Genomic DNA, 14,609 nt, shown 5'->3' on the forward strand with positions numbered 1-14,609 from the left:
AGCCTAGTAACAAGCTCTACTCACCGAGTGTATCAGTCTATTAGTAAGCCCAGTAACAAGCTCTACTCACAGAGTGTATCAGTCTATTAGTAAGCCTAGTAACAAGCTCTACTCACCGAGTGTATCAGTCTCTTAGTAAGCCTAGTAACAAAGTCTACTCACCTAGTGTATCAGTCTCTTAGTAAGCCTAGTAACAAGCTCTACTCACCGAGTGTATCAGTCTATTAGTAAGCCTAGTAACAAGCTCTACTCACCGAGTGTATCAGTCTATTAGTAAGCCTAGTAACAAGCTCTACTCACCAAGTGTATCAGTCTCTTTTAGTAAGCCCAGTAACAAGCTCTACTCACCGAGTGTATCAGTCTATTAGTAAGCCCAGTAACAAGCTCTACTCACCGAGTGTATCAGTCTCTTAGTAAGCCCAGTAACAAGCTCTACTCACCGAGTGTATCAGTCTATAAGTAAGCCCAGTAACAAGCTCTACTCACCGAGTGTATCAGTCTATTAGTAAGCCTAGTAACAAGCTCTACTCACTGAGTGTATCAGTCTATTAGTAAGCCTAGTAACAAGCTCTACTCACCGAGTGTATCAGTCTCTTTTAGTAAGCCCAGTAACAAGCTCTACTCACCGAGTGTATCAGTCTCTTAGTAAGCCTAGTAACAAGCTCTACTCACCGAGTGTATCAGTCTATTAGTAAGCCCAGTAACAAGCTCTACTCACCGAGTGTATCAGTCTTTTAGTAAGCTTAGTAACAAGCTCTACTCACCGAGTGTATCAGTCTATTAGTAAGCCTAGTAACAAGCTCTACTCACCGAGTGTATCAGTCTCTTAGTAAGCCCAGTAACAAGCTCTACTCACCGAGTGTATCAGTCTCTTAGTAAGCCTAGTAACAAGCTCTACTCACCGAGTGTATCAGTCTATTAGTAAGCCCAGTAACAAGCTCTACTCACCGAGTGTATCAGTCTATTAGTAAGCCCAGTAACAAGCTCTACTCACCGAGTGTATCAGTCTCTTAGGAAGCCTAGTAACAAGCTCTACTCACCGAGTGTATCAGTCTATTAGTAGGCCTAGTAACAAGCTCTACTCACCGAGTGTATCAGTCTATTAGTAAGCCCAGTAACAAGCTCTACTCACCGAGTGTATCAGTCTATTAGTAAGCCTAGTAACAAGCTCTACTCACCAAGTGTATCAGTCTCTTAGTAAGCCTAGTAACAAGCTCTACTCACCGAGTGTATCAGTCTCTTAGTAAGCCTAGTAACAAGCTCTACTCACCGAGTGTATCAGTCTATTAGTAAGCCTAGTAACAAGCTCTACTCACCGAGTGTATCAGTCTATTAGTAAGCCTAGTAACAAGCTCTACTCACCGAGTGTATCAGTCTCTTTTAGTAAGCCCAGTAACAAGCTCTACTCACCGAGTGTATAAGTCTATTAGTAAGCCCAGTAACAAGCTCTACTCACCGAGTGTATCAGTCTATTAGTAAGCCTAGTAACAAGCTCTACTCACCGAGTGTATCAGTCTATTAGTAAGCCCAGTAACAAGCTCTACTCACCGAGTGTATCAGTCTATTAGTAAGCCCAGTAACAAGCTCTACTCACCGAGTGTATCAGTCTATTAGTAAGCCCAGTAACAAGCTCTACTCACCGAGTGTATCAGTCTATTAGTAAGCCCAGTAACAAGCTCTACTCACCGAGTGTATCAGTCTATTAGTAAGCCCAGTAACAAGCTCTACTCACTGAGTGTATCAGTCTCATCCAGTAACAAGCTCTACTCACCGAGTGTATCAGTCTCATCCAGTAACAAGCTCTACTCACCGAGTGTATCAGTCTCATCCAGTAACAAGCTCTACTCACCGAGTGTATCAGTCTCATCCAGAATCTCAGATTGGATGATCTCCTCAATGACGTCCTCCAGTGTGACGACGCCCAGCGTCTGGTAGTACGGGTCTCCTGGTCCGTCGCTGTTCACAATACGCACGATTGCCATGTGTGAATGACCTGCAAAATGAGAGATTCATTATTGCAGTTGATGCACAATGTGAATTTTGTCATTACTATCAGAGCTCCAGATAAGGTTTTGTGAAATTCTTAAATTACTACCAGATTTTCAAAAAGAATTCCTAACTCTGAAATTTTATTCCTAACGTTACTACTAAGTTTTGGAAAATAATTCTTATTTTTTATAAATGACCTAAAAATAAATAATAATGGTTATTTTCATGCAAAAATACTAGCAACTTTATGTATATGAGTTCAACAGTGTCTTTTCAGTATTATACAATTATTGTTTTCAAATACCTTCATATGCCCAAACTGTGCTTAGATTGCATGTCTTAGATGAATTTTTACATACTTCACAATTAAAACGGGTCTCCCCTTCACTCTTTTCAACGATAAGCCACGGGACTTGTCCCTTCCACTCGGTCAATGTTTTTTTGTGTGTTTAAGTTTGGACCCGTCGTGTCGCGTTTTTGTTTAGCTTTTCCGACTGTGTCGGAAACTGAACATACAACATCGTATAAGATCATTTCTATAATGTCTTTCTAAACATTTAACTTCGGGTCACTTTGCGTACAATATGTTAAAAGCGTGTTTTTGGACGCTTTGCAGTTTTTTGGACGCTCTCTGGGCGCTGCCATTGTTTTTTGATAGATAGACTGTATACGCCGCTTTTATTGGAAAAAATGCGCTTTGTTAAACAAACCCGATAACCATTCAATGTAAGCACCGCAAAGATCTTTAATACGCGAAAAGAACTCAATAAAAATCGATACGAACCGATGTAAAAATAATATTCGTAACTTGATTTTGTAATTCTTAATGGTACGACAAGATTTTAAAATAAATACGTAACGGACTTGAAAATAATTCGTAATTACGAAAATACGACCCTTATCTAGAGCTCTGACTATTCACACATTTTTGACGCAAGGAAATAATCTGCCTTTTATAAATGTAGTTGTTTCTAATTGTGCTTTTTTTTTCGGGTACTAGAATGGAAGGCTGCTTAAGCTTATAATAAGAAATACATGTATATACATGTATATGCTTTGTTTGCTTGATATTACATCTTATAAGAATAAAAAAAAAAAATTTTGTTTATTTTTTTTGCGACCCCAATAAGAAGTTGAGGGTAGGTGCCAATTCGGGAGACACGGTCGGGAGACCCGAAACGGACCTTTTTTTTTTGGCCCAACCCTAAGATACTTATGAGCAGCAAACAGCATAAAACCTGAACAGACTGCAAGTTACTCACAGGCTGTTCTGGTTTTATACTGTTTGTACATAGCCATTTCCTTTTTGGCTCTGAGTGGGAAAGGGTTAAAGAAAACTCATAATTCTTTTTACATTAACATTTGATTATGAGATACTGGAAAATCAATTATTTATTTTGAAAATGAAGAATGTCTAAATAATAAAGTTGAAATTAAGTCAGCACTTTTAGGGTTCAGAACCAAATGTTGACAAAAGAAAACAATGAAATGAAGATATCAAAAAATACAATGTATTTAATTTACTTCAGTAAATAAGGGACAATATCAATCATGGAATTGAATGATGAACACTACTGCTTTGTTTACAACTTAAACCACTAACTGCAAAGCATATATAATGTGTTGTTCTGTCATGGTAATGTCACTGTCACTTAAACGTTTTGGCTATAAAAAATTGCCTACAGCTATATAATGTTGAAAGTTTCATTGCTCCTTCTGTCATGCAGACAAAAATGTTAGTTTTGCAGACAGGACATTAGTGTGAGAGAAATAATTTTAGCTTTGAATAAGACCAGGTAAATTTAAATGTAAACTGAAGGCCTATCTTGATACATGTCATAATCAGAACAATCATCTTTGCTATTGAATAAATGCTTGTAATAGAACTACCATACTTAAACTTACTACCATACTTAAACTTAGTCTTAATTAACCACCACATTTTTTGTACATCATAACCCGCACTCTGTTATAGTTGGTATACACCAAATCTGGAAGTCGTGTTCAAGTTAGTAGCTGTTTAAATTGCTTACTAGTTTTACATAAAATAACAGCTTCATTGTTAGCTATCATACGCTGCATATACATGTACATTGCTACTTGTCTTCACAGGATTGGCATAAAACCCGTGTTTTATAGTATTGACCGGCCCGGGCTTTACTGGGCAATAGTGGGCAATACTGGTTAATAAAGATTAACAATTGTTAACTATTAGTTACATTGTCAACTTCTAATTCATGTGAAAACATATTCATGATTCCTTCTAATTTTCATGAAAATGGAAATTCATTTTCTTTGTCTGTTTGGATGGGCATTACTTGGGTATCGAAGATATTACACAATTATACAACAGCACAAGTTGCATAATGATAATATTAATGATTTTAAATTAGTACATAACAGAAAATAACTATTAATTTTAGCAATTCTATTCTATTATTTAAACTGTTAACTTCTACTTCATGTGTATGCATATTAATAATTACTTTTTTCTGCAAAAAAAATGCAATTCATTTTGTGTTTGTTTTGGATGGTTTGGATGGGCTTTACTGGGTAATAAAGATATTACACAATTATATAACTTATATAATTATTAGTCTCTATAAAAACATATCCATTAATTATTAATAATTAGATAATTAGAAACTATTTGTTACATTTTAACCAACTACATCATGTGGAAAGTTTGGAATCCTAATAATACTTTCTTATTTTTACATAAATGAAATTCTATTTAATGGTCTTATGGACAATACTGGGTATAACTTGGCATCTGTGTTTTATCTGATTTACATTTTATTAACTCACTTACATGATTTTTCTAAAAATATGATATGATATGTAACAGAATGGGAAATGGGCAGAGACATGAGGGATTATACATGTAATATATATTTTTGTTATCATTCAAATAATTAAGTTGATCTTATGTTGCATTAAGACTCATGCCCCAATTTAGTGTTTTAAATCATTGACACAGTTTTGTGTCATCATTTATGAAACACAGTTTGTAAAACTAACAGTAACACTGGGCCACTTAGATAAACATTGGACCTATTTGGGCCACATAAGGGCCCTTATATAAGGGCCAGACAAAGGCCCTCTAACTGTTTATTTAGGGGCCATAAAAGATACTCAGACTAGTGCCAATTAGGGCCCTCCCATAAACTGTGAAAACATGCTTTGATTGCTACAGTAAGTGACAGATTCTTGTTAATTGTGTTTCAATATAAAAAAGTATTTCTTCAGTGATCCCTCATTATCAATTCTGACTTTAAAGTTTAATGATATTGTAATTAATAAAACAACAGTCACTTTGAAGTCTGCAGTAAAATTTTATTTATCATACAGTGACAATATGTTACTTCTATTTCAATATTATTGCCAACTGCATTTGCTAACTCTTTTTTTCTTTACAATAGAGGCTAGCAGAGAAGTAAGAGAGATAAAAAACAATTACAACTGCATGTTTAATGAAGAAAAAATAGTATTGCCCAGTATTGCCCAATTTCAAAGTATTGCCCGGGGCGGGAAAAACCGGGTTTTCCCGGGGGCGGGTTTTTCGTGCCAACCCTGTGTCTTCATCATAATGACTCCAACATTCAGTGACTAACAATGTCAAGTGCATATAGTTTTTCCAATTGAATCAGAATCCTGCTTTTTGGTGCATGCTTCTTGATTTTGCCTCCATCAAATTATCGACCCTTAATTATCATTTTGATGAGCAAGAAAAAAACATATTTTACATCATACAAATAGAGTGTTCTTTTTTCCAGCACATAGTATTTCATTAAAATTTCTACAAAAAAAAGCATTTAGAAAATATGCATAAAATAAAAGTAATGTTTTCTGGATTTCAGAAGTTTTGACCATGCAAAGATGTCATTTGTAACCTGAACATAGACTGATCTCGGAAAAGAGTTTAGAAAAACCCACTAATCACCCCGGTACAAACAACGCTGGTTCATTATAGCAACCAATGATAGCTGCCTTTAAATAATAACGGTTGATACGGTGTGTGATTTTGAAAGGATTATAAATGGGTCATGTTTATTTGTACCAGCAGATTAGTGGGTTTTTCCAAAAAGTTGCTTTTTCCGGGATTCATACATTTCAAGTGCATTTGGGTGACTCAAGGTTTTTCCAAAATCTATTGAAATTCCTGGCTATGATAATGTAATATTTATTGTACTGCTTCACTCTGTTTCAAAGTGGAAAATACAAAATAAAATGCCAACATGATCAACAAACTATGGTACAATTAACCAAAACGGCCAGAGGCCCATGATCGCTCACCTGAGACTTCACGAAACTGAACAGCTCTCAGTTTTTTTTTGAGATGTTTCTGAAACCATTTGCAAACTTGGCCAAAAAACCAACTACAGTTTAGAAGGTTATTATAGCCATATAAGAAAAAATGCCCAACCCCTGGTGGCCATGTTTTTCAATAGTCTGACTGAACTTTAAACTCAGCCCAGATATCATTAGAACAAATGTTCTGACCAAGTTTCACGAAGACTGGACTAAAAACCTGACTTTAACCTTTTCCCACTCAGAGACAAAGTGAAAATGGCTATGTGCAAAAAACATAAAGCCAAAACAGCCTGCGAGTAACTCGCAGTTTGTTCAGGTTTTATGCTGTTTGCTGGGCATCAGTATCTTAGGGTTGAAAATAAAGCCTTTAAAACTGGAATCTAGCAGAAATTCAGATATTTGGACATGATTAAAGTCATAAACATGTAAATTGTATGGAGGCCTAAAAACAGCTGTGTTCTCACTAGGGCTGTCACGATACGCCGTGAGCGTACCGCGGTATATCGTGGTACGGCAACACTGTATCGCGGTACGTACCGCGATATTTTACAGAATATGTATCTGTGAAGAAAACAGCAGAATAACAAGTTTTACAAACTTTATTAAACTCAAAAATAAAAAAAACACTGTTATCATAGTATGACTAGAAACTGTAAAAGAAACTGTAATAAACTTGATAGAAGTAGTCATTGTTATTGTTATTGTTCGCGTCTTTTTCTAAAATGTCCGCCATGTTGTTTACAATAGCTGTGACTACGATCTGTGTAAATCGAATGCTTCAAGGGCATGTTTAAAATGCGGAGTCAGCGGGCCCAGTATTGAAAATCCGTAGCGTTCTGACTCTTCCTCGACTTATTCAGAATCTTAAGATAACATGATTCGGAAGTGCCATGCTTTGAACGATCGATATACTAAAGAAAGAAAATAAGAAATAGAATAAACATCTTTTGGATAATTATGAACTTATTTACAAAGGAAATCTGTCCCTAATTCCAAAAAAGGTACGGACCCATACATCGCCGTATTTTAAACGTGAAAGTTAAACATCTACAATTGGAAGTGCTTGCTTGACCTGGATATTAACGGATTATTTATTTAGCCCTTTTGAATTGCTTCTACATTTTTCAAAACGAAATCTATATCAAAATAATTATGTAATGTATTTATATCTGTGCTAATATAATAATATTAAAACAAGAGCACCGCCTTGCGGGTGCAGACCGCTCATCTATTTTCTTTTTAAAGGTGAAGGGACTCTCATTTTCAATCACAAAGGAGGGAGGAGTGGAGTGAAGAGGGGTGTATAGTGTGGGGTTGTGGACATTTATTACATTATCTTCCAAAAAAGCGAAAAACAAAAAAAAAAATCGGGGGGGGGGGGGGGGGGGGGGGGGTTTTGGGGTGCGATGGTTGGACGGTATTTCAAACATAACCGTTTAAAAAAAAAAATGGGGGGGGGGTATAGTGTGAGGGTGTGGTGATAATTTGTGAGATGATCTTAAAAAAAAAAAAAAAAAAAAAAAATCAAAAAAAAAATTGGGGGGGGGTGGGGTGGGGGGGTGGGGTGGGGGTATAGTGTGAATTAGGGGGGGGGAGGGGGGAGGGCACGGGGGAGGGGGGGGGGGGAGGGCACGGGGGATGGTTTGGGTGAAGTCTATTGTGGTATGTCAGGTAAGAGTAGTTTCATCAAAGTATCAATCAAATCTAATCATAAATAAAGAAGTTATGGCAATTTTAGCAAAATTTAATAATTTGACCTTGAGAGTCAAGGTCATTCAAAGGTCAAAGTAAAATTCAAGTTGCCAGGTACAGTAACCTCATGATAGCATGTAAGTATTTGAAGTTTGAAAGCAATAGCCTTGATACTTCGAGTGGATCGAAACACAAAATTTAACCATATATTAAAAGTTACTAAGTCAAAAAAGGGCCATAATTCCGTAACAATGACAACCAGAGTTATGCAACTTGTCCTTTTACTGTACCCTTATGATAGTTTGTGAGTGTTCCAAGTATGAAAGCAATATCTATGATACTTTAGGGGTAAAGTGGACCGAAACATAAATCTTAACCAAATTTTCAATTTTCTAAGTATAAAGGGCCCATAATTCCGTCCAAATGCCAGTCAGAGTTACATAACTTTGCCTGCACCGTCCCCTTATGATAGTTCATAAATCTTGCAAGTATGAAAGCAATAGCTTTGATACTGTAGGAATAAAGTGGACCTAAACACAAAACTTAATCAAAGTTTCAATTTTCTAAGTATAAAAAGGGCACATAATTCTGTCAAAATGCCAGTCAGAGTTACATTACTTTGCCTGCACAGTCCCCTTATGATAGTTAGTAAGTGTTGCAAGCATGAAAGCAATAGCTTTGATGCTTAAGGAATAAAATGGACCTAAACACAAAACTTAACCAAAATTGTCAATTTTCTAAGTATAAAAGGGCACATAATTCTGTCAAAATGCATGCCAGAGTTATCTAACTTTGCCTGCCCAGTCCCCTCATGATAGTAAGTAAGTGTACCAAGTTTGAATGCAATAGCATTGATACTTACTGAGAAAAGTGGAACTAAACGCAAAACTTAACCAAAATTTTCAATTTTTTAAGTATAAAAAGGGCACATAATTCTGTCAAAATGCACGCCAGAGTTATCTAACTTTGCCTGCCCAGTCCCCTCATGATAGTAAGTAAGTGTACCAAGTTTGAATGCAATAGCATTGATACTTTCTGAGAAAAGTGGACCTAAACGCAAAACTTAACCGGACGCCGACGCCAACGCCAACGCCAACGCCGACGCCGACGCCGACGCCAAGGTGATGACAATAGCTCATAATTTTTTTTCAAAAAATAGATGAGCTAAAAACGGTGCGGCAACGCCGTACCGCGGTGCGATTTTTTTCACGACATGCACCGCGATATACCGATATACCGGTGAATCCCGACAGGTTTTTTTTCCACTTTTTGGGAAGATAGCCCATGGCTTTGGAATTGGGAAATTTATCTGCATTTTCATGAAATTGGGAAAATAAATTCATTTTTTCCAAAAGAAAAGTCCACTGATTAGAGAAATACTAAATTTGATATAACTCTTTATAATCATTCAAATTAAAAGAACATAATCATATAATACTTTGTTAGATGTAATTGAATTAAAATTGAGATAAAATACACATAAGACTTCTTTCAAAAAAAAAAAAAAAAATATTTTTTTTTTTTTTTTTTTTTGGAAATTGGGAATTTTTTGCCAGATTTTGGGAAAAAAGTATACTTTTTGGGATTGGGAACGTAGCAGAATTTCGGCTACTATAAAATCGGGCCAAAAAAAACCTGCGTATCAGCCCTAAGTTCTCACCAATTCAGTCTATATTTTCCAGTAAATCTACAAAAAAATACACTCATTTAGTGTTATACATGTATCACACTGCAAACTCACACAGAATAATTTTTGTCAGCTAAACCACAGGAGGGAATCCCGTATTTATTTTTTTGTATATATTCTATTAAAACATATATACAAAAAAAATTACAAAAAATATGGGATTCCCACCTGTGAGCTAAACCTGAAAGAGAATCTTGTGAGTGTGGATTTGTTTGTTAAATGGAAGATAAAAAGTGCATATTTTATTAATTATTAGTTATTAGTTGTTTTATGGCCTCTGCAAAAAATATCCCAGAATCTAAAAACAAGAGGGCCTGAAACGCCCAAAGTCGCTCCCCTGAGATAACAAGATATTATTGGGACAAATCTTCTGACCAAGTTCCATGAAGATCGGAAAATAAATGTGGCCTCTAGAGTGTTAACAAGGTTTTACTATAGCCATATAAGGAAATCTGCCCCGCCCCCTGGGAGCCATGTTTTTCAACCAACCGGCATCATTTTTTAACTCATCCAAGATATTATTGGGACAAATCTTCTAACCAAGTTTCATGAAGATCGGAAAATAAATGTGGCCTCTAGAGTGTTATAAGGTTTTACTATAGCCATATAAGGAAAAATGCCCTGCCCCCTGGTGGCCATGTTATTCATCCAACCGCAGGTTTTTTCCCACTTTTTGGGAAGATAGCCCATGGCTTTGGAATTGGGAATTTTATCGGCATTTTCATGAAATTGGGAAAATAATTTTATTAGCCTTTTTTTCCACACGAAAAGTCCACTGATTAGGGAAATACTAAATTTGATTTAACTCTTTATAATCATTCAAATTAAAAGAAAAAAATCATATAATACTTTGTTAGATGTAATTGAATTAAAATTGAGATAAAAACACATTAGACTTCTTTCTAAAAAAAAAAAAAAAAAAAAAATTGTTTTTTTTTGTGTTTTTTTTGGCAATTGGGAATTTTTTGCCACATTTTGGGAAAAAAGTATACTTTTTGGGATTGGGAACATTGCCGAATTTCAGCTATAAAATCGGGCCAAAAAAACCCCTGAACCGGCATCATTTTCGAACTCGTCCAAAATATTATCGGGATGAATCTTCTGACCAAGTTTCATGAAGATTGGACTAAAAATGTGGCCTCTAGAGTGTTAAAAAGATTTTACTATGCCATATAGAGCCATATAAGGAAAAATGCTCCGCCCCTTGGCAGCCATGTTTTTCAAGCAAAGGTTACGATTTTCAAACTAATCCAAGATATCATTGGGACAAATCTTCTGACCAAGTTTCATGAAGATCGGAAAATAAATGTGGCCTCTAGAGTGTTAACAAGGTTTTACTATAGCCATTTAAGGAAAAATGCACCGCCCCCTGGCGGCCATGTTTTTCAACCAACCGGCATCATTTTCGAACTCATCCAAGATATTATTTGAATTAATCTTCTGATTAAGTTTTATGAAGATCAAACAATAAATGTGGCCTCTAGAGTGTTCACAAGATTTTACTATAGCCATATATAGCCATATAAGGAAAATGCCCCGCCCCTTGGTAGCCATGTTTTTCAAGCAAACGTAACCATTTTCGAACTCATCCAAGATATAATTAAGACCAATCTTCTGACCAAGTTTCATGAAGATCGGAAAATAAATGTGGCCTCTAGAGTGTTAACAAGGTTTTACTATAGCCATACAAGGAAAAATGCCCCGCCCCCTGGCGGCCATGTTTTTCAACCAACCGGCATCATTTTCGAACTCGTCCAAGATATTATTGGAATTAATCTTCTGACCAAGTTTTATGAAGATCAAACAATAAATGTGGCCTCTAGAGTGTTCACAAGATTTTACTATAGCCATATATAACCATATAAAGAAAAATGCCCAACCCTTGGCAGCCTTTTTTTCAAGCAACATAACCATTTTCGAACTCATCCAAGATATCATTGAGACCAATCTTCTGACCAAATTTTATGAAGATCGGACAATTAATGTGGCCTCTGGAGTGTTCACAAGCAAATGTTGAAGGTGCATGACGCACCGTCACGACGCACGACGGACAAAAGGCGATCACAAAAGCTCACCATGAGCACGTTGTGCTCAGGTGAGCTAATAAAAAACACTTACCCTAGCACACTTCAAATCATACAGGGCTTTCCTTAAGATTTTAACTGTTTAACTCTCGGATAAAAAAAAAGAGAAAAATATTGACACACTTACAGTAATAATTACAAAGTCTGGTGTACTCTCAGAGATGGTCAGTCTTGACCCCTAACTTTCTATGTTTAAGGAAAGCCTGGTGAAATTAAAAGGTGACATCTGACAATCCAATATGCCTTACCCTGCCTAAAATCTTGCAGCATCTGGTCCAGTTTGTGGTCATCAAAAACAAACAGAAGATGGTGTTGGTAATATTTGCAGATGGTTTTCAATGGGGTGTTATCATCAGGGTCTATCAATGCCAGATCCTTAATGTTCAATAGAGCAACAATGTTTTGTTTGCTGTTCTCATACACTGGTATTCGGCTATAACCTTTTTTCATGATCTCACTCATGGTTTCAAAGCTGAGAATGTCATTATAATCCAACATGAAGACATCTTCAATAGGTGTCATAATATCCGAAACTGTCTTTTTTGTTAATTCTAAAGCTCCCGATATAATGGCAACTTCGCCGTCATCCAAACGACTGACATCTTTTGTAACTTTAATAAGTTCTTTAAGCTTTTCTCGATTATATACTTGTCCAATTTCCTTACCAAGAATTTTATCAAGTAACAAACTGATCGGAAATGAAAGAGGAAACGTCACTATCATGAAAAAGTATGTGATGAACCTAGATTTAGCTCCAATAGCTAATCCATGTCTTGAACAAATGGCCTGAGGAACAATTTCACCAAATATCACAATGAAAGCTGTTGCACCTATAACAGCTATCAGTCCACTTGTAAGATTATCTAACAAAATTGTCAAACTGTTATTGACAAGAACATTCCCAAGCAACAATGTACATAACAGATAATTCCCTTTCTTTCTAATTGGGGCAATCACTTTGGCATATTTTTTTTCACTTGATTTTCCGCAACTAGCTATTATTTTCAGCTCGGTTTGATCGAGTGACATCAAACCCAGATTCAGTCCACTGAAGAGTCCAGACATGGATAACAGTATCAGGATAAATATTATTTGAAGCCAAACTGGCATAAAGGTCTTAGAGGCTTTTTGTACCGCAAATTTCAAATATAAACTGTCTCCTTGATGAATCCATGAGATGTCCTTGCCTTTGATATGCTTTATGCACACATAAAAAAATTGATTTTCTTCTGTGACATGATCAAGCTGAATGTTTGAGACACCTGTGCTGCTCACATTTAGACCGTCAATGTTGATGGTAAATTTCTTTGATATTTCACCGTGTTCTTCGCAGGACTCGCCTCTGTCATGTCGTTTCATAGTAAAAGCAACCTCGGTATCTGATTGGAAATTTCGGCCAACTAGGAGAAGCTTTTGCTCCTTGCCAGCCGACAGGATAAGGTGTCCATTTGGATCCCGCTGAACCGCCGTGGCTATTAAGCCCAGCGCTTCGACTTCTGTTGATATCGTTTCCGAATGCACATGTAAAACACATGAAATGAATGTCATCAAAAGTAAACAAATCCAACTGGAGTCGGCCATTTCCCAATAATAAGAATTAGATGCAGGATGGCATATTGGATTTGGGATCCAGATGTATATGGTATATTGTGTACTACGTCATGAACAGTGCAGTATGCTTATTTTGCGGCACTAATTCGATTGCGATACGAATGTCATGAAGCCCTATGAAGAACTTTTCGCTGATTTGTAAGTCGTTACTGCGTTATATAAGAAATGTATAAGAAATTAACCACTATTAATTTGACTTAAACGATTTTTTTGCAGGATCATAACGGATCCTTACTGATACGAATCCTTGTACAATGGCGTGTACGGTTTTCATATGAATAAAGAACTAATGGAACCTTCTCAATCTGGATCAAGTCAAAAATGGAGGGCGTACGCTATTTATTGCATCAAGTAACGCATGCAATTTTATTTATCTATGGCCACACCATCTTCGAAGGTTATTATAATAGTTTAATAGCATGGGGGAAATAATGAGACCCTATTAATTTGCGTTCAGACAACGTCCACATTGTGCTTATACTGTTACACTCTGGGTTGATAAAGGTTTGACGCCTTAATTTAATCTGTCTACAATATCAATCAAGTATTTGTGCGGTCTTAATTGATTCATAGATGTTATTGACCCTGAATAATCTGCAGAGTCAACATATATATGCAGCTATTTGTTCTTAATTGCTTGGTAAACGTAACGATTCCCAATTCACATGCTTCCAAAAACTGGCACTGGGAAGAATTGAAAAGCGTTGAAGAACTTATAAACCCCATATACATCAGCATTAAAATCGTACGTATACGCCAGTTTTTAATTGATGGACCCTTTTATCTGCACTCAATTAACATTCACATGCGTTTATGCGATCTGAATTGCATTTTTATTGGACCCTATCAATTCGTGTCCATTCAGAACCTGAGAATTTTCATTTGAATGCTTTCTAAACACATGCAGATTAATGAGGCTGCATTGGTTTGCCGTCGCAATTAAACCAATGTTAGAACCTATGACCGTTTAATCATCAATGATGCGTGCACTTGACGCAGATTGACAGGGGTCAGGGGTACATTACTTAAGCAAATGTGTATTTAAATTAGCGCGGTCCAGAGAAATAGTCAAACTGGATATGGATTTAGGCCTTCATTATTAGTTCTCCGTGGCAATTAAACCTTTATGAGAACCTGATAAGATTCTTTTTAAGCAGATGATAGGGGGCTAATGACGTATTTAATGCAATAAAGAACGTATCAGAAAGTATTCCCTCGATGCAGTTTGATTG

The 14,609-nt window shown here is 36.4% G+C and overlaps 1 protein-coding gene across 1 annotated transcript in view; it reads right to left on the reverse strand.

Annotated features, from left to right (window-relative positions):
* LOC127841048 (unextended protein-like) overlaps positions 1 to 13,414 on the reverse strand; it is a 41,641-nt gene extending 28,227 nt beyond the window's left edge. The window contains exons 1-2 of the mRNA XM_052369562.1: positions 12,015 to 13,414; positions 1,850 to 1,993 (exon numbers count right to left, since the gene is read on the reverse strand). Coding sequence (XP_052225522.1) covers positions 1,850 to 1,993; positions 12,015 to 13,347 — 1,477 coding nt within the window. The 5' untranslated portion in view covers positions 13,348 to 13,414. The remainder of the gene's footprint in view (positions 1 to 1,849; positions 1,994 to 12,014) is intronic.
* Between the last annotated feature and the right edge of the window lie 1,195 nt (positions 13,415 to 14,609).

The sequence above is a fragment of the Dreissena polymorpha genome, chromosome 8, assembly GCF_020536995.1.
Source record: "Dreissena polymorpha isolate Duluth1 chromosome 8, UMN_Dpol_1.0, whole genome shotgun sequence".
Classification (NCBI taxonomy): domain Eukaryota; kingdom Metazoa; phylum Mollusca; class Bivalvia; order Myida; family Dreissenidae; genus Dreissena; species Dreissena polymorpha.